The 20,855-nt window shown below is 44.9% G+C and overlaps 2 protein-coding genes across 7 annotated transcripts; one reads left to right on the forward strand and one right to left on the reverse strand.

Moving 5' to 3' along the window:
* Nucleotides 1-4,339: 4,339 nt before the first annotated feature.
* Nucleotides 4,340-5,924, forward strand: LOC109743213 (uncharacterized). Its single transcript, XM_020302296.4, has 2 exons — nucleotides 4,340-4,900; nucleotides 4,995-5,924. Exons 1-2 carry the CDS (start codon nucleotides 4,556-4,558, stop codon nucleotides 5,592-5,594), a joined length of 945 nt encoding a protein of 314 aa, XP_020157885.1. The 5' UTR covers nucleotides 4,340-4,555; the 3' UTR covers nucleotides 5,595-5,924.
* Nucleotides 5,925-9,127: 3,203 nt separating this feature from the next.
* Nucleotides 9,128-17,626, reverse strand: LOC109743211 (putative 1-phosphatidylinositol-3-phosphate 5-kinase FAB1D). Of its 6 annotated transcripts, none has more exons than XM_020302295.4 (12): nucleotides 17,391-17,626; nucleotides 16,500-16,627; nucleotides 15,271-15,978; nucleotides 15,030-15,174; nucleotides 14,585-14,932; nucleotides 12,679-13,617; nucleotides 12,228-12,550; nucleotides 11,955-12,081; nucleotides 11,706-11,870; nucleotides 10,200-11,606; nucleotides 9,855-10,115; nucleotides 9,128-9,769 (listed from the first exon to the last, which is right to left on the reverse strand). In XM_020302295.4, the coding sequence occupies exons 2-12, from the start codon at nucleotides 16,523-16,525 to the stop codon at nucleotides 9,413-9,415; spliced, it is 4,806 nt and encodes a 1,601-aa protein (XP_020157884.1). In that variant the 5' UTR covers nucleotides 16,526-16,627; nucleotides 17,391-17,626; the 3' UTR covers nucleotides 9,128-9,412. The 6 variants fall into 6 exon arrangements, with proteins under 6 accessions (XP_020157884.1, XP_020157881.1, XP_073359979.1 ...); XM_020302292.4 differs by having other exon boundaries at nucleotides 12,228-12,553; XM_073503878.1 differs by lacking the exon at nucleotides 17,391-17,626 and adding an exon at nucleotides 16,790-17,088.
* Between the last annotated feature and the right edge of the window lie 3,229 nt (nucleotides 17,627-20,855).

The raw sequence follows: 20,855 nt of genomic DNA on the forward strand, positions 1-20,855 counted from the left end.
GGTGGTGGCCGAGCCCTAGATCGCCTGGGGGGAGCAGCGACAGTCTGGGGGCGATGAAGAAATCGAAGGCGGTGGCGGCCAAACCCTAGATCGCCAGGGTGGGGAGAGGGGGGGTGTGTCAGGGGCTTGTTTTCGTCTCTCTTTTTTTTTGTAGTGAAATGAACTTAATTTCACCCACTTTTCTATGTGTGTGTTTTTTTTGAGAAATTTTCTCCAATGTTCATCTACCAAGAAGGCAAAAGCATTTCCTTTCTGAGGAAAGAGGGAACAAGGCAGGGCCAGGCTTCTCATGAGTTTGGATGCATCATTTGTTTGTCAAATCACATGCACTCTCTCGCTCCATCGATCCCTTCCTCCTGCACACAGTCACGATCGATCGACGGATGGATGGATCGACGACATGCATACAGCCGGTCTGTCTGAATCAATTAGTGCACGCGTAGCCTGTAATTTGATGCTGCCAGTGCCATGCCATGCATATACCGATCTTGATTGCCGCTGCTGCTACTCATGGCGACTTGTCCGCAAACCCAGGAGGGAAAAGGGAGCCCTGCCGGCCGGGCCCGTAGTAAACCATCCATCCATGGATCATTACTCGACTCGAGAGCTAGCTAACCCATAATGCCATCTGTCAGCCTTATGCATGGCTGCTGCAGCTGCAGAAGAACATCTTTGCTGTCTACTGTACGTAGACTGCTGCTGTCCGAGCATGCATGCATGCATTTTTTTTTCTTTCCAAAGTTTTGGTCAAGTAGACGCTACACTGCTGGTACGTGCAGCTACAGCGCCCCTAGCTAGTAGTATAACCTAGCCAGCTACAAAATGTACTCCTCAGCAACTTTGATCATGAGATGTACTACTGATGTAGTACTAGCTAGTACTGCTAGCTATGTTTGAATTGAATCCATCTATCTACCAAAAAATAAGAGAAAAATTGTGTTCGTCGCCACGTACGTACATGCATGCTATAATTTGGACTGGACATGCATACGCGCGAAATTAATAGCGTTGCTTCTCATGTTGCCACCAGCCCACATGGATGCTAATTTGGACGAGACATGCATACGTGCCATCACTGACGACTCCATCCTTACATTGTGGAGAAGTTACGTCCAGCCGGTAAGGTTGCCAACAAGTATGTAAGAAGACAAATCGCCGTATGTAGAGTAACATAAATGCATGCATCCTACCAATGAAAATGAAAAAGGAAAAGCGTTCGGTTCATTTGTTTGTAGCATAGGGTCCCAGAATTAATCAAGTGGCATGATTCACTGCACGTCCCTCCTTCTACATACACTATGATTTCTTTGTTGTTGTTATGCTTAATTTGTGTTGCACTCAGGTGATGAACTGAAGAACATGATGGTGATTATACACGTAGGGCTGGCTGGTGCGCCATGATTACTCATTACTGGAGAGAGCAGGTGAGCATAACAGAGAGGACAAGAAGAATATTCACGGGTCAGCCATGAGTGGCGTGGAGCCTACCGGTCAACCACGGACACCCATCAAGCATATAAAATAATAACATGCCAACTAGTATCATGCATGCATGTCCTAATTCCTATACACTAGGCAGCCCATGGAGCGTTCAACGTACGGCAAAGCTTATGGATCGTCTCGTACATGGATCCTAGTTAACAACAATACCTTTTGGTCTTGGTTAGGGCAAACAACATACATCCCCTTTGATTTCCCCAACCAAATCCACATCCTCCTCGCCTTCTCCCAAAACCCCACGAGCGTCCCCTCCCCTCCATTTTCTACACATTTCACCACGTCCACCGCACGTACCAATAAAGTTAAGGTTTGAATGGAACTGGACCAAAATACTACGAGCATTATTAGGGGCCGAAAGTTTGGTCAAGAAGCTAAGGTACTCATAGGCACATCAAGAAATATTATAATTACATAAACCTCCTAGCTATATATGGGCCGCTGGATTAAACACCCACCATATGGCCGATGCTCGACGCGTGGTCACAACCGTCTACAGTTTCCCTCTCCTTCCCAACACAAGCACATCTCTGTTGAATCCGTGGCCAGTGAACTTGTCCACTATTTCTGATGGCTCACCATGCATTGACATTAACAAACCCTATCACCACATTGTGACCCCCATTCGGCCGACCCACCGTTGAATTTAGTTGTACAACATGCAATGCAGTGCCGTAGCCAGGATTGTGCCAAGCCCCGGGAAAACCTTGGGCTAAACACTAGCTACAGTGCTAAATAGTGGTAAAATCGCTACATAAACGAAGCAATATATCCTCACGACCCATGCTGTGGCCCTGGTAGCCTTAGGCTTGTCTGCGCACCTGATACAATATATCCTCACATACGTTAGAGTAATGAAGGTGAACCTAAGTCTTAACTTTACTAAACTATTCCCTCTGTTTCTAAATATAAGTCTTTGTAGAGATTCCAATGTGGACTACATATATACAAAGCAACATGAGTGGATCTACACTCTAAAATATGTCCATATAAATCCATATGTAGTCCTTATTGAAATCTCTAAAAAAGACTTATATTTAGGAACGGAGAGAGTACAAAACAATCGTAATCTTAACCTTGTAAGAGAGGAGGGTGGTGGCAAATCGCCAACCGTGAGGTCCGTGACCTGGATCCAAAGTTGTATAATTGCTTCTCGAAAAGCATACATTTTAGATATGTTCACGTGTTTTGATTATTTTTATATTTAGAATGTTTATTGGATACTTGAGGAACATATGCAAGATTTGTATTTGAAAAGTATTTTGGTGATATTACAATTTTTATACAATGTCCTAGGGGCACCACAATCAATACTAGGGTCATTGCTCCGATGGGTCCAGGCTCCACCGCTCGAGGGGGTGTGAGGGGAGAGGACCCCACCCTCAACCCCCGCAAGGAATGAGGCTGGGGCTGACCGCGGGTTAGGGCCTTGGCGGTAGCGGCTAGGGTTTCTTGCGGCCCTCAGGTCACCAGAGGAGTCGCGCTATTATTTATAGATTTGTAAATTTTGAATTTGATGTTTGAAGTTGATATGCATTCATAGATTTTTTTTCTTGAAAAGTATTTCTGATACTGTTGTTACTAGAATTTGTTGTCGTGTTGGGTCAAAGCTGTAGATGGTGGTTGTCCAACAAACGCCAACTTTCCAAGGAGTAGATAGAGGGAGTATATGCTGGCACGTACGACCCAACATGTGCCCTAGAGAAACGGGGAGGGGAGAGGAGGGGAGGCCGGGCACGGGCATATATTGGGCATGATTGCTGGCCGGGTTGGAGGCCCGGGTGAGAGGGAGACGCCTCAAAAGGCGGCCACGCCATGGAAATGGGGTTCTTGTAGCGAGGACAGAGGGAGATTTGTACGGGTACAAGGAAACCCATCATTCCATTCCATTGGCATCCCATTCCAGCGAGCCGAGCCAGCAACCATTGATCCACGGGCAAGTACAGCACAGCACGTCCTACTAGCAAGGCTTTTCGACAAATCTCTCGGATTCCATGCCCGCCTTTGAAACTTTGTCCTCCTCCTCCTCCCCCTCTGCTGCTTCTCTGCGTGACACACATTGGTGCGGTGCATGCCAGGCGTACTACGTCTAGAAGAAGCAGCAGCTCCCGCCGTTCAACTCCTACCCACCCGGTTACACTACACAGACAAAAGAAAAGAAAAGAACGAAAATACATAGTACTACAGTAGTAGTAATGCATTTGGCTGCAACTGCCATATGGTATATGTCGCATTAATTTTGTGGCTGGAAGCAATGGCGAGCGATGCACTCTGTACGTAGTGATATGAAAGTGTAATGTGGGCACCTAACGCACATAACGTGGGTTTCCAGAAAAACGAAGAGGGGCTCCGTTGAGGGGCAGACAGGGGAGGGGCAGCGTGTGTTTCTCTTTGCTTCCCTGCTGCTTGATGGTGCGCCCATCCGAGGCCGGCACACAGGCCCCCCACCCGGATTCAATGGCTTGGCTGCTGCAGAATATGGAAAAAAGGCAGCAATGCCAGCTGCCAGCTCCAAGTGCTGAGTACTGCTGCTGGCGCATTTTTTTTCCTTGATTAGCACCAGCAAGTAATTAATCGCCTGGGGCAAATGGCAATGGTCCCCCTTGAGCCTGGAAGGAGTACGTACAACTCAAGACAGGGACGGAGCGGAGTGGAGTGAGATTCATGGGAAAACTGGCTTGGCTGGGTAGCTGATAGGCTAGCTGACTGAGTACGTTTTCCCATGCATGCTAGCTACTACTAGTACTCCTCTCTCATGGCGAGGCCAAGGGATGGCAGAGTGGTGGTCATCAAGAGAGAAGCGAGCGAGCAGAGCAGTCTTGGCAATGGCGATGGCCCTCTGCCCAGTCCCCAATCATCCTTCCCCCTGACCGCCGGACACCCCATCATTGCTTCCTCATACACCAACACACTCGCCTCCTCTCCTCTCCCTTCCATCCTCTATATATAGGCTGATCCTCTGCTCCAGCTCAGCCTCAATCCCCCATGCACCACCACACTCTGCTCTCACCGTTCCAGCAAACACACGCACAAACTTGAGTCGGCGGCAGAACCAGTCATGAACGGCTTCTACTCGTCCATCGCCCACGGCCTCGACGCGCTCCACGCCACACTGGCCTCGTCGCCAGACGCCGCCTTCATGTCGGCGCCCTTCCTGCAGCAGGCCGCGGCGCTGCTCCGGTCGCTGCACTCCCAGCTCGTCCACCTCGTGCAGCGCCTCCACCTGCCGCCAGGGGAGAGCTGGCTCGACGAGTACATGGACGAGACCTCCCGCCTCTGGGAGGCCTGCCAGGTCGTCAAGGCCGGCGCCTCCGCCCTCGACACCTACTGCGCCTCCGCGGCACGCATCGACGCCGCGCTGGACGACTGGCTCTGCAACCCCAACCCCCACACCGCCCGCCAGGTACGCTCCTCTCCTCTCCTGCCTCCCTATGCGTGCATGCTCAGTTGCTCACGCCCATAGCTTTGGCCTCCATTGATCACACAAATGCGTGCAGGTGATGCGTGCGATCAACGCGCCACGGCGGCAGGCCGTGGGGCTGGAGCAGGAGAACCGGGCGCTCGCCGAGACCAGGATCGACCCGGCGTCGCTGCTGCTCGACGACCGGTCGCCCGTGGAGTTCAAGCTCAACGCCTTCAACGGCTTCCGGGGCGTGCTCTACGCGCTGCGCAACGCCAGCTCCTTCCTCCTCATGCTCCTCGTCTCAGGGACCGTCTCCTGCCTCCCGGACCTCGCCTGCTGCGCGCACCCATTCCGCACCTCGGGCGCCGGTTACGTCTCCTCCATGGGCCGCCTGCGCCAGCGTGTCGCCGAGGAGATGGAGGCGGTCGCCGGCGAGCACTCCGGCTCCGGCATCATGATGTACGAGTTCCGGCAGGCCAGGGCCGGCATTGAGAGCCTCAAGACAGAGTTCGACAGGATCGTCGCCATGGGGTACGGCGACCCTGGCGAGATCACCGAGAGGGTGGAGATCATCAAAGGATGGGTCAGGATGCTGAGGTCAGGAGCCGAGGGTGTCGTCGGCGAGCTGGACGACTTCTTCGATGAGATTGTGGAAGGCAGGAAGATGCTGTCGGACCTGTGCAGCCATCGCTGATCCAAGCTCACAATCTGTACTTCTGCAGCAGCTAGCTGAAAGCCTGAAACAAACAGGGCATGGTAGATAGTACAACAAGGCTAACAAATTAGAAACAAAAAAATGTGGGTGTTCTTCTCTCTTGTGGTTGGGTAATCTAATCTAGCTGCTCTCTCTAGTCTAGCTATCATAGCAGCTAGTGTGTCTATACATATGTCCTGCACTGGAATATCATCATGCTTGTATTCTTCCTAAGCAGAGCGGGGCAGCAGGTGGTAGTGGCAGGCAGTTGGTGCTTAGGCCTATCTATTTGTCAGAATCAGAATCAGAATATATGTCCAGTAATTTTTAGGGGATCGATCTTAGAGGATGAATTGGTGATATAATAGTTGATGGTGAAAGGAAGAATCTGCATCGGAAAAGGAAAGCAGCTCTTTGCCCTTTTCTCGAATTGGAAAAGTTCTGTGGAGATGTGGGCAGCTTGTTGGGCAGAGACAAAAAGAGAGTTCTATAGGGTGTGTTAGAATGAGCCCTTGTGCTTGTCATCTTTTGCAACTTCTTTTTGTTCTTTGGCGCTAGGCTAATCACCTTCCTTATCATTGATCACTCCACTAGCTGCCGCGGCAATTGGCAGTGCAAAGATTGATTATTTTACTCACGATGGAGAAGATGAACAAGGCATGATTCTCAATATGATCTCCGACAGCGGTCATCGTTTTGGTTGCACAATGATGGGGTGACCTTCTGGAATCCGAACATGATGATCACCCCAAACTTAAGAGGCATCGGTTTGAGGAAAAGGAGCTGCAGCTGCAATGCAAAATTGATGGATTTGAGCTGCTTTGCAGGGTTATATACAGTAGAGAAATGATGATAAGCAGCAGCGTAAACCATGCTCCATACTTTGGGGAAAAGCTGACCATGAATCAACCAAATCGAATCACTTTTACCGAAATGGCGGCACCAGTCACTTTTCGCTAAAGTAGGATCTGCGGCAAAGAACCAAGAAAACATCAGTGGCATGTCACAGTTATATCTATCTTCAAAATTTTATCAATTCACCATCAACTGCTAAACAAATGTATGTGTTTACGTTCTCTAAAGAAAGCAAGTGTCTAATAAAAATGAACTGAGAAAAATCTAATGCAACCTTCCTATTTAGCTTTCCAGCTACTGGAAGAGTTTCATGACTCCAGAAAGGAGTTGAAAGCAGAGTTTGCAGAGCAGAGCAATCACACTCACACCTATGATGAATAGGTACTGGTTACAGAAAATCAACAGCTAATGGGAACTTCACAGAGGCTAAGAGTAGCAATTGCAGACATTGTTCTGAACACAAACAGTATCGCAGAACACAGAACTGAAGCATGGTACCAGATATAACAAATCGAAACATGTATGATACCAAACTTGGTCCTTATTACACTCCTAAGTTCAGATTTGAAAATATGGTGAGATCGGAAAAATCAGTGAAACTACGAATCAGTGATGCTAGGATGAACATCATTACACACATTAGGACCTTGTCCATACAATCGTTTTGCAACCTCCTATGCTCCCTGATGGCAGGACTTGCATACATGCAATCATGATGAGCCACTCTAAAATGTTCTAAAAGTCCTCCTCTGGTCATACTCTTACTGCTAGTGTATGCATGCCCTCCTGCAAAAGGAAAAAGTAGAAAAGGGGCACATGCCAGCCAAAGTCGTGTGGACTATAACTTCCTTGAGTGATGATGGAATGACAAACAATTTGCCTTTTGCTACTATATTCTTAAGGGCGGCAAGTGTCAATAGCTTCGTATATTCTTGTTTAAGTTAACTGAGTGAAAATTTTGGCTTACTGCAGATTACAGCTGAAGGGAAATTGCAGCCAGTTTCAAGTGGCGCACTAACTTCTGGAGAAATGTGCTATGGTCTACTTAAATCGATACAGCTCATAGATTCTGCAACAAGTAACCTCTGCTGGAAAAGGAACTGAGGCTTATTTTTAAGCTTTGCCCATGCATTGACTCCAGAAGTCATAACCCAATGCAATCTTTTGTCATGAAAAGAAAATGTCTAAGCTGACTCTTAGGCACACTCTGACAATACACGATTGCTTAACTGTCAGACATGGGCCATAAGTTTCGCAAGAATATATGGACCATCAGAGTATGGACTATTTTAACAGCAATGAAAACATCTAAATAACCAAGAATTATGTAGAAAAGCACAAACAACTTCAAAACTTTCAAGAAAGGTGAGCTTAAAAAATTGCCAGGGGCGAGTACATTCAAACTTCAGCATGGCTGCAAAGTCAGCTGCGCAACCAAGGATGCATAGAATTTATATCTAATTAAGAATCAAACAACCGGTACAAAATAATTGAAAATATATTACTCTAAAAGAGCATGGCAATTCTTGGCCATTACCAATCAGACTACATAAACCACCACTCCAAATGCTGTATATGATATGTGTATTAGTAAGCAGACTTGATGCAACGAAAGATAAGAATGCACATGAAACACCAATGAATCGCTGCAATCCCCGCAAAACAAATCATTTAAAAAATAGCCGCAGGCCAGATTACAGTATGTGTGCTAGTAGGCAGAGTTACGCAAAAGAAGTAAATCAGGAAGGTTAATATGAACTAACTCATCGGAGTCTCGCATGTTCATTACAGGAATCTCCTCATGCCAACGTTCAGTATTCAGACCTATGAACAGCAGACACTAGCTGTTAAATTTCAGCCATCACATGCAAAGCTCTTGCGATCAGTTGTTCAGTTATCTGAGCAAGGAAAATAACAGTATAATTAAACTCCAACATGATAATTCTCCCTACTTGATCTATTAAAATAACATAATTCGATTCTGGAAAACAAAATGTAGCATTACATTAGTACAGCCCTGATCAGCGCAGTTTGTAATGTCTAAAAGGGGTGAACTAACAGGTTAATTTTAGGAGCAGTAAACTGCTTTATAACATTAAAGATTTTCTTTTCACAAATATAGAAGAAAAGTTTAGCACATAAAACAACAACCAAAATTAGGTACATCACTAGGCAGCTACTCATGATCCAGAACAAATGACAACTGGCTTCTTCTCCTGTGAGCTACTTCCTGAAAACAAACGAAAGACAAATTGCACTGTCTCTTTGCTATCATAAAAGAGACTTGGGCATAAATAGAAATTACCACAAAATTCCAGAAACAGACTATACAGAACAAACAAGTGAGCGATGATCTCACCCCTTCTAATGAATGATAGATAGCAATATGCATCAACCCAGTAGATCTGCAAAGTTGTGCAGCAATAAAAAGTGATTGGCAATAATCTGCAAATAGACAATGTCCATTTAACAACCAAATTTGCACTTCAGGATGTGCAGTGAGATCAGGAGGCACTTAACTTGCTCCTTTGCTTTCCATGTTAGCAATTATAGTGGAGTAATGAAGGAAAAATACTAATCAAACTTGTGAAATTTTAAAAGAGGCTGAAAGTCCTCAGACAGTGAGCTGCGTCGGACGCTAAGAACTAATTTAGCAAGAAGAAAATGCTTCAGTGTCATAGGTCCAAAAATAATCATATCAATTTTGTAAATTTCACTATAATAATTGTGAAATTCACAATTTTCATTTGTATAGGTACATGTACTGTGGACTTCACTTGCCCCAGCAATCTGCCTAAAAATTGCAAACTTCTGGAAAGATCAATAGTGAGACCTTCATATGCACACCATTTTACAAAGCGAAACTTAGCCAATAACAACAACAACAACCACAAACGGATAGGCTTCAAAGAACTGTCAGAGGAGTCCGGACAGAATTAGGCACATGCCTCAGCTGAACAGAACTAGATTCTTGCATCAGCCTCAATTGGATACTGAAGCAGGTTATCGCCATTGTGGGCTTCTGCCAACTTGTTATTGCTATGACCAAAGGATTTGTATGGCCCAGAAGAATTATCAGGACTCCAAGTATCTGGAACTGCGAGAAAGTACTTGCCCATGAACTTTCTAAACCTTTTCTTGTAATCCTTGGGAGAAATTACAGTTGGTAAAACATTCTTTGGTACCAAAGAAGACTTCGCCCATGTCTCCAGTTGCTTGTCCCAAGTATATTGCCTCAAATAATCAATAATGCCAAACACAAGTTCATTCTTTTGTTTGTCCACTCCGACGAGCAGAGAATAGTCCATAACGTTAACCGCCTGCAAGTACAATAATTTTGTTAAGACATATTAATATGAAAAATATGATGATTACTTTAAATTGGAAGATGTGCATTATACATACAGTGAGAAAAGATGTGTCATTCCAGATTGCGCGCTGCAAGAGATGTTTTGTTCTTCCACCAATATAGATTGGAGATACATTCATGTCCTCCACAAAGTTCTGATCCAAGTAAACAGTGTCAGGGTCATTTGAGTTGGTGATGTGTCGTGAAAACATAGCACCTTTAAGATCATAAATCCGTGAAACGTTGTGCCCAAACATAAGATTTTCCATCACCATCAGATCCATCTTTATCTCTTTGCCATGCCTTATTTGCTTAACCTGAAACAGCAAAGTTTCAGAAAAAATAGTAATAAATGGAAGAAAATAAATTGAAACGGAACTCTAGTTGTCGAAGTAAACTACCTGATAGATTCCTAATATTTTGGCAAGGCAAGTCTGGCTTCCAGTGTCTAAGGAATGGTAAACATGCTTGAAGTAATCAGGGGCAAATTTTATGAAGGATTCAAATTCTGTCTTCTTGATTTGCTTTATAATGAACCTGTCATCCAATGTCTTCGCAAATAAAGCTTTACTCTTTCCACCTTGAGCATCCCACTTCTTACATCGGCTTAATGAAGTAATATATGCAAGCTCAGATGGGCAGCACTTTCTTCGAAGGATGTAGAATTGATTAGCATATATACTAGTAACTGAATATTTGCCTTTGAGAGATACTTTTCCATTCACAGGGATTTCTGGATGCACCAAGGACAATAAAGGTGATGTATCATAACCAGAAAGGTCGCCAGATGAATATGATGAAATAGAAGATGAAATGCTTGCTTCAGAATCTATAGATGACCATGGTGATGAGCCAATAGAACTTTCAGATAGAAAGCTATAAGATTTCTCCATTGTTTTAGTATGCTCCCTCCTGGCATCCTCCGCCTCATTCACGACTGTGGTATCCTGCCGACGCTCCTCAGATATGGCAAGAGCACGAGCTATTATGCTAGAAACCTCATGCTCCAATACACACAGAATATTACCACCCGGGCCAACTGTGAAATGAGGAGAGTCTACCTCTTCATGTTTTTCAAACAGGGGAGATAGATGAGATGGAGAATAACGGTTAACAAGTTCAAATTTGTCCAAACTTCCTATTTGAATGTTCTTCCTGTAAGCCAGTTGAGACTCATGAAATGAACTCCAAATCCATCTTTCCCTCTCATCCCAATCAGAACTTCTGAACTTCCGGAGAGTGCTTGAATGCTGCTCCTGCTCCATGGAAACTGGATGCACCAGCATCCCATTGCCCTGTTGCTTTATATCCCTTGAAACGTCAGAAGGCGGCATTTTTTGGATTTGTGTCATGCTGTCAACCTCTACTTGACTAGTGCCAATGAGAGATCCTTCATCTTTACTACCTCCATTACAAGAAAGTTCAGAGTTCCCAACTCCCTGACTATCATCGAGCATGGGTTCTGCATTCTCACTTGATCCATAATGTTCAACGCAAATTTTGTTACTTTTGCACTCAGTGGTACCAGCTGCCTCACCAGCTTTCATCGTTCTACCACACGTCAATTCGCTAATTTGCTTGTCAATCTCATAGCTGGCCTCATTGATCTTATCAACGGTGTTTATAGGATCCTTGCCATTAGAAACATTTCCTTGTCCAGCAGATAAACACTTAATAAGTTCATGGAGCCGACGGTCCCATGCATAAAGTTCAAGTAGTATATCCTGATAAGACCAATTTATATTAAGAAGTTCATGTACAGATGAGGATGGTCTCCCATTTTGATTGGTAGTCTTTGCTAGTGAATCCTGCATGGCAATACAATGAAAGCCATTATAATTAAACAGAACAAATTTGTTTACATAACAAATTCGTAGGCTAACAGGAATGAAGACATGGACGCTTACCTCAAAATCGGCCTTGTCTTTCATTAACAAATCTTCGAGTTCAGAAAAGTCCGTTACAGGTAGAAATGTGCAAAAGTTGGCTGTAGTCATGCCATGATATTGATTCTTCAAGTGTTGAAGCAAACTTGCTACCTCGCAGAAAAGCGCCGTACCTCTAGCAAAAACCTTAAAAGATGCAACATAAAACATCAGTACTATGCATGCAACAAACACAACTACCAAATGGTAATGGTTGAGGATAAGACATACATGTCTCCTTTCTTCTTCAAACCAGTTCTGTCTGCTGGGGTTTTCGAAGTGGAGGGTGGGTTGTGGTTTGCAGGTAGTGTAAATTTGAACCGATGAGTAACGGAACATTGCAACAGTGGAGCCCAATCTGAAGTCAGTAAAAACAGAAATTGCCATTAACAAAATAGGCAAGAGATAGTTACATGCAGTTCTGATGCATTGCTATGCTAATGGCAGCCAAGGAATGTCTCTACTTAAATTACATATTTGACGTGAAAAATACATCTAGCATACCCAAAAAAGCGCAGGCAATCCCTGTTCACCAAATGACCACATATGGATAACCTTCTCGCTGCAGAGTGGCTTGAAAAACTGAGTTCCAGAAATTTCCCAAAAGAGAGATTTCGCGCTTCAGATGATATTAGCACTCTTGGGGTCGATTTAGATACCCCGAGTTCATGTTCACACCTCAGGCATCTGGTCCACATCCAGATTTTTCCTTCTGATTCGCCTGGTAAACTATGTTGAGACACTAGATGCTTCGTTCGAACAGTCAAATTTCCATTTTGATGAGTATAAGAGTATATGTGAGCCTCACAAGAGGAACAACTTGGTTTCTGCTACAAATAAACATTATGAGCCAAGTATCATCTGAGCCAAATTAGTTACAATTACTAACACAAAAATATGATATTCAATGTAAATAAGAACATACTGGACAAAATTATAAGTTACAAACTGGTACCTTATTCTGCAAAATGTCTTGCAAGTATCGTCCTAAGGACACATCAGAGTTCCCGTAGTAGTTTATACGGGACAGGCGGCTCTGGTCATCAGAGTTCCCATAGTAGTTTATACGGGACAGGCTGCTCTGGTCATCAGATATGACCTGCTTTTTGATGCATTGGCTAGACGTCAAAACCAGTATACTATGAGAATCAAGTGCATCATCAGCTTGATCTTTGTTAGAAATGTTCTCTTTACTAATGATAGTGGTGCTTTGATGTTCCCCATCTTCTGCCACGATGGGTGATTCCTCATGTTTGTCACACATACGAGAACTTGCTTCTGTTACATCTTGAGTCCTTTCTTGTTTCAAGATATCTTCTGGGTCATCCAAATTTTCACTGGAAACCGCAGACTCTTCCACCTTTGACCCAACATGAAATCCATTACTAACGATTTCGTTCCTGGATTCAACTCTGCCTTCTATTTGATTATCAGCTGTCTCTTGCAATAACTTGCCAGTAAATTCTCGTAATGGTCCTGAAACCGGTGATGGTAACCTTCCGGTATGAAGGAGCGGTGTTGAGCTATACGGGATATTAGCACCTTCTCTCAGTTCATCCAAAGAGCTGTCTGTGACTAAAATTGGATCATCTACGTCTGTATAACTGAGAGCTTTCTTCCCATCAGCATAGATATTACAAGTGGCGTGGTATAATCGAAGTGCTGGAGAATCATCATGTGAAGGAGGGATAGCACCACCCAGAACAGAAGTATCATAATCAATTGCTGGTGGGCCCATCATAGTATCTTGTGAAGTATTTTTATCATTTAAGAACACCCGCTGATCTTCAAAGAAAGACGTTTCAAGGATCAAGTGGTATGCTGCAAAGACCGTGTAGTGCATGACTTGCTTGACTTTCTTCAATTCTTCGGTGTTTGCTCCCCGTAGCAATATCTGGATGAAAACAACTCTTTGTCGCTCAGATCATTCAGCGGTGTATGAAACACTAATCGGACTGTCACTTACTATATATTCAGTGGATTGTGATTAGTATGCATGGAATGCAATCGATTGACATTTACTCTTCATAATTGATAAAAACACATGACACTGCTATGGAGATAACCACAAACAAAACTGGTATTGGTATTGTAGAGCATTACAAGTGTACACCAAGTTTTATCTGCTATGTTTTTTTTTGTCAAACACACATTTGTTTTCTATTGGGGAGTGAGTCAAGATGACGCGAAGTACAAACCGAAAACGCAACAGGAACAAAAAAGCTATGTAACAAAAATTTGCAGCCCTATTAAAAAAAACAAAAGGTACTAGAAAGTACTCCCTCCGTTCCAAATTACTTGACCCATATTTATCTAGACACGATTGTATCTAGACACTAAACAAGTATAGATACATCCGTATTTAAACAAATTCAAGTCAACTACTTTGGAACGGAGGGAGTAGCAAGCAATACAATACCAAAAGCACATAACCAAACATTTTATCGCTACGTTTGGCATGCCCTACCGAAATATAAGCAAGGAGCAGCTCATTTCTCATGTTTTAAGATACTACAAATACCGGCACTGCTATTCTCTCCCTCATAACTGAAAAGATATAGAGATCATGTTACTACATAGTATACATGCCAACTATTAAGAGTTAATAACTAGTCAACATAATAGACACATCGATCGTAAGCTAGAATAACGTTTGCTTTCCGGTTCCACGTTCATACAAAAGGATGTCTTGATCAGGAAGCTTTCAGGAAGAATAGACATAAGGAAAACTAGCATAATTTATTCATTTTGCTTTTGGACAAAAGAAATAACGTAACATAAATCTTAGGGGATAAAGAAGAATGAAACTGAAAAAATTGAATAAACGCACCATACAGGAAATAATAGCTAAGTACACATACCGTGCAACCCAGTGGCCTGGGAAAACCTTCCAAGAACATTAATGTTTTAGATAGTCTCTTCCCACCTTCACTAGCAATGTTATGCTCTTCAATGAATTTTTCAGTATGGAAGTAGTCACACTGCTTCAGCTTCGGTTGATCCAAAACTTCTGGAAATGATATTATGGGAGAACCTGTGCAGCGTGCAATTCTTTGCAACCGGCTGAGCTTCATATCAAGAATCAGTGTACAACCTTCTTTTAGTAGAAGCTCCTGTATGTCTCGTGAAACTGTTTTCTCAACCATTATAACATTGGGACTGCATATTTCCATCACTTTACTTATAGTCCTCTCCAGTTGGCCTTTTTCCTAATTGTTGAAGGCATAAAATAGAAGGTCATAATCTTCTACCAAAAAAAGGCGAACTGAATTTACTGTCGACAGGCATATATATGAAATATCCAACCTGATCCATTGAATTAAATGACGATAAACCAACATCAGAATGGCCAAGTACTCCTTTCAGTAGAAGCAACCTAGGATTGTGACAATTGGTCGGCATGTGCTTATGAGCAGTGTTCTTTTTGAAGACTAACCCCTTTATCACCTCACTGCAATCGAAGTTTAAAGGTGAAGGTTTATAATCTAGCACACATATAGAAATTAGATAATCTTTAAATATAAAAATTAGCTGACAAATGTTTCACCTTTGCCAACGAGTACCAGATGCTACACATTTGACCTTGATGTAAGATCCAGGGTCCATTTCATTTCCGATTTTTGCATCAGGTTTAATAAGAAGTGCAGCTTCCCATGACAGGGAGGTCACAATATCAAGCCAACTCTCAGTACTCTCTCCTTTTCCGAAGGGGATACCAGCAGAGGCCAGAAACCGACTGACAAGTATCTTGAGCTGCCCATTCATAGCTCCCAGCATTGCATTTTCTCGTTCGTCCCTAGGATTGGGGCTGTCCTCATGTTCCTCGCCAGTGGCTTGGAAACTTGACTGGCCCCACTTTATTCCATCACCATAATCATCATCGTCGTCATCATAAGCAATGTTTCCGGCAACACTATCAGTCTCATCTCCCTTATCTGCTGCTTCAGGCGGTATCCAGATGCTATCATTTTCAAAACCTGGGAGGTCTGTATTGTTGATTTTACCATTGGTACTTTCAGCCCCATCAGAATCATCACCAGACCTAACCGAGCGGTCATCAACAGAGGAGGCAGATGGATCACTGCTCACATCTTCATGTTTGTGCAATGAAGTGTCAGAGAAGAAATTGTCGTCTGTGGACAGATTATTGCTACTAGACTTGGAAGGATTCCTGGTCCCATTCTGTCCCAGATGATCAGCATGATGCAGGCGGTGAGGGGTAATATTACCATCTAAAACCTCTGATACAACCTCCCTGTCATTACCAAAAGAAGATGACTGATTCAGAACGGAAGTTAAAAAGCGCGCAGACGCAGACACATAAAATACCTGGCGAGATAGTTCCCTTGCCTCAAGGGCATTACTCTACCAAACTAGGTTATCAAAACTAAATATCTACGAGCTTAGCTGGCTGGAGAAATGAACAAAGATATCTTCCTTGAGCATGACCCCAAACACAGATGTCAGGTTAGTGTCGACGAATGGACCAAGAATTCAGGCGTGCAAAACGAGAAACAGGAAAATTAAAGGGGCTTGTTGTTGAACAAAAGACTGTGGTGAATTAAAGGCTAAGCAAGGTTGGGCCACGTGCATATTCAGGCGGGGTGAGAATTCTCTTCCATGATCTAAAACAGGGCTAAGCAAGTGTATCTGAGGTTACACAGTTGGGAGTGTTCAGACAGAGCCCCAGCTGAGCATCTGAACATGTGCATACTAGGAATGGGATGCTATTCAGAACAATGGCATCGGCGAGTCCTGGGAGTGAAATAGTAGTACCTTCGCGGATTCATGTCCGGGCACATGGCCACCGACGAGGGGGGGCCGTCACATGCCCTGGCTCCTCCTCCTCCTGACGCAGGCGGCGGCCTCAGATCTCTTGGGCGCTGGTTGTGTATGGCCTCGACCTGACCAGTTCAGCAAGCAAGCAATCACACCATTAATTAATTAAAGAGAAGAAATTACTACTACTCGGTCAATTCAAAACCCACCAACCGACAGGGAAACAGAAATTAAAAGCAATCCTCAGGGAAATGAAAAACGAAACGCATCCGTCGATCGGTGCTCACGAGGAGGCCGGAATCGGACAGCGGAGACGCCAAAACCGAGCGGCGCCTGATTCAGATCGCGCGAAATGTCAATCGAATCGCGCGGGTGCGACGCGGGAGTAGCGTCGACACCGGAGGGGGTGGGGAAACTGAAGCTGAATCTTACCACCGGATGAAGAGGAAGGAGATGGGTAGTAGTACTACAGGTAGTTGAAATCGAAGCAATTGCGGCGATCAATCCAAAGGCCAGCCTGTCGCCCCTATGATGGCGCTAATGGAACAACAAACCCCACACCCCCAAAAAAAGGAAGATATTGAAGAAGGAAATATCCAAGCGCGTGGGTCCAGGTCAGCAACGGCCCCGGGTCAGGCGCCGCGACAGAAACATCCCAATCCCCAATTCAAAGTTTGAAACCCGTTCCTTCCTCCTCCTCCTGTACCCATACCCACGACCTACCTACTGCTACGTATACGTACGCACGTACGTATGTGGTATGTTCTTCCAAGTTCATCCGGCCACCATGAGCAACGAATACGACAACAACAGCAACAGCAACAAAAAAAAAACACCAGGAAATCGCAAGAGAAGGGGAGATGGGAGGGAAGTGGATCTCCGCCTTACCGCGCGCGCGGCGGAGCTCCGCGGCGACGTTCAGTTCGTCGGAGTCGGGCGGTCTCGCGGGCCGACGGATGGATTGACGAGCAGCAGTTGGCCTGGTGGCCTGCGCGCGTGCGCGTGGAAGAAGAGTCGCGAACGGCGGGCGAACGAGCAAGGGAAGGCGACGACACGGGAAAGGGAAGAAGAGAAAAGTAGAGGGGGAGAAGAGGAGAGGAGGGAACGGCCGCAGCGCACGAAAGAAATACTTGTCCTCCACCTCGCGCTGGACCCCACGCTACCTGCACGACTCGTGTTGTCTCTGGACTTCTTCTTCCCGTTCGGCGGCAGAACGCGAGATGAGATGTGTAGAAAAAAAAATGGATCTGACTGGCATTTTTAGTTCAGAATTAATATTATAAGTATTATTTTTTAGTATTTGCAGAATTAATAATAAATAATAATAATAATAATAATTTTCGATTTGCAAAATTATTATGTTTTATTGCTGTTTAACCTACTGTGGCACGCAACGCAACAGATAGCGCCGACACGGTTTGGGTTGGTTGGTCCTTGGTCGCTAGCGGCCATGACCTGACGAGGACCTGGGCAACAAACGGAACCGCCTTCACACGCAAATTCAGCAGCCAGTATTTTGTTTTTCTTATTTGCCAAAAAATGTTTTTCTAATTAATTTTGCAAGGAATAATGGCCTGTTCAGATTGGTCTTCCGCGTCTCGTAGATACCCATTCAGTGACATTGACGTGTATGTCTTTGGCATATGGCTGCAAAACTATGCCATTCGTCTCATCCTACTAACTTTTCATTTTTATAAACACCAACGTTAGCATTCAGGGCTCTTTCCTTTGTAGAAAAATTCAAATATCCATTGGTCTTTTTTCTTTCCCATCAAGAACAAGCAAGAGCTTTCCGTGCTATTCCGTTGACAAATGTTCATTGTGCCGAGTCATGATATATTATCGTATAAACCATAGCCTCAAGTTGAGGCAGGTACGTTTAGTTCAGTAATCATATGTGTTGGTAACGGGTAAGTCATGAATTCACATGTCTTGTCAAGCGAGAAAAATAGGGGGTCCCTCGTGGGATGCCGCTGCCACGACATCTATGGGATTTGTGTGTCTTCACGGCTAGCCTCATCCTCCACTCTCTCCTCCCACGCCGCTACCGTTGGTAGCTGCTCGGGTAGCACGCAACCGTGGGGGGCTCCTCACCACATCTTGTTATGGTGGTTGTGGTGGCATGTCTTTCACGAGGTACCTAGCAACATCTTGAAGCCCGATTTTGGGATAACTTTGTGTGGAGAGGAATATCGGTCTTGGACTGGAGCAATCTCACACCAGCGGGCTCACCTGCTTTTCAGTGTGCTCCAAGGCGAGGGTAGTACACGTTGCGTGCAACACATCACTAGTTCGGATAATGATGAAGAGTCGGTGTAGTGGCACCGACTAAGTAGGTGCGGTATGCGATTCGATCGTCGTGGCTATGACGAACAGTGACACAACTATAAGTGACTATATAGCTTTTGTTAGTTGAGTCAAGTGATGAAGGATTTTCGACTTGCTGGGTGAAAGCCCCAATCCGACCTTCATTCGTTAGGTATGGCAACAACAACAACCGTGCATCATCACCTTCTTAAAAAAATCTTGCCTTCGAATATATTTTTAAGCCTATGCTGACAAGCCATTCACTGTTGGTTCATCCATGTCAGGGGAGAACCAGGGTGCACTCTAGGGATGAAAACCATTGTTTGGCCTTCACGGGATGTTTCGATAACTTTGATGTATGACTATTACCATGTTCCTGAAGACCATTGTCCTATGGTGTCTTGTTTGATGCTATCTCTGTTATATATTGTCGACGATTTAGTTGGATTAACTGGTAGGTTGTAAATGTAGAAGGTCGTCCGTTGCTAGTGGTGGATTTGTGTGTTGAAAGGTGATTCATTGCATTCTCTTAGGATTTACGTCCCTTTTTCGGCATCGGTGTCTTCGGAGATTGGGTGTATATGTCTTTGGCATGGTTGCAAAACCATTCCATTTGGTTCATCCTACTAACTTCACAGTTTAAACAACAATGTTGTCATGGTCATTGGAACATGCATTCGCCATGAGCTCTTTCCTTCATAGAAGAATTCAAATATTCATTTTCTTTCCCGCAAGAGCAAGCAAGAGCTTTGCGTGATATTCCGTTGCCGGATATCCATTGTGCTAAGTCATGATATTATCATAAAGTCCATAGGGTCAAGTTGAGACGGGTACATTTAGTGATTGTATGTGTTTTGTAACAGGTTGATTCATGCATTCGCTTGTCTTGTCTAGCGGAGAAAAATAGGGCTTCCCTCGTGAGTTGTCGTGGCGGATGCCAACTATAGATCTATGTGTCTGCCCACGTCTCCTTGTGGTGGTCATGGTAGCACATCTTTCACGACATACCTTGATATGGTGTGTGTTTTTCTTTTACCCACCATGTCCTCCATGAAACATGCATGGATCGTCTTGAAGGCCTAATTTCGGGATAACTTTGCGTGGAGTGGAGTATTGGTCTTTGACGAGAGCAGTCCAGCACTGGTGGGCACACTATTTTCCGATGCTCCATGATGAGGATGGTATACGTTGTGTGATGCACATCACCAATTCAGATAATGATCAAGAGTCAGTGAAGTGGCACCGACTAGGCAAGTAGTTGTGGTGTGCGCTTTGACCTCCACGGATTCAGCAAACAATGGTAAAATATAAGTAATAGTAACAACGCCGTGCATCATTACCTTCATATAGATGTTCTCTTTGAATACCTTTTTAAGCCTCTGGTGATCAACCATTCACTGTTTGGTTTATGTCAGGAAGAACCAAGGTTTACTCTAGGGTGAAAACTCGTGTTTTTTTTTCACGAATACGCAAAGCTTGCGTATCATTCCATTGATAGAAGAAGAAGAATGAGTACAGGGGGTACAACACATGACACAAACGCATGCAGGCGTGAACATGGTGCCCGGAGCAGAAAGACAAGGGATGCTCGGCCCAAACACAAGAAACATCACAGCTAAACCTACCAAACCCGAGCCAAGAGCGGCACTACCAAACCAACAAGAACTCCAACATCATCCGAGCCAAGACCGGGGACACCGCGAGCGAGCAAGATAGTGCCTTCAGGAAGGAGAACGGCGCCGAGGCTCCGTCACTATCCGGTCCGGGAGACCCGGACCTAGGGTTTCCCCTGAGCTCGAAGAGGGGCGCAGCTGAAGAAGGCCTTGGCAGAACCTCCATGGAAGAAAACCTGCGGGCGCCGTCGCTGCCAGCACCGGCGAGCCGAGCAGGGATCTCTCCCTGGCCTGAAGCTGAGTGATCCCATAGCCGCCGAATCCGGTACCGTAGATGGGGGAGCCAACGCTGATTGGAGTCACCGAGTCGTGGGGGGGGGGGGTTGGCGGGGCTGCACCTGCCGTCGGAGGGTGGCACCACCACCGCACCCAG

The sequence above is a fragment of the Aegilops tauschii genome, chromosome 7 (genome assembly GCF_002575655.3).
Source record: "Aegilops tauschii subsp. strangulata cultivar AL8/78 chromosome 7, Aet v6.0, whole genome shotgun sequence".
In the NCBI taxonomy this organism is placed as follows: Eukaryota; Viridiplantae; Streptophyta; class Magnoliopsida; order Poales; family Poaceae; genus Aegilops; species Aegilops tauschii.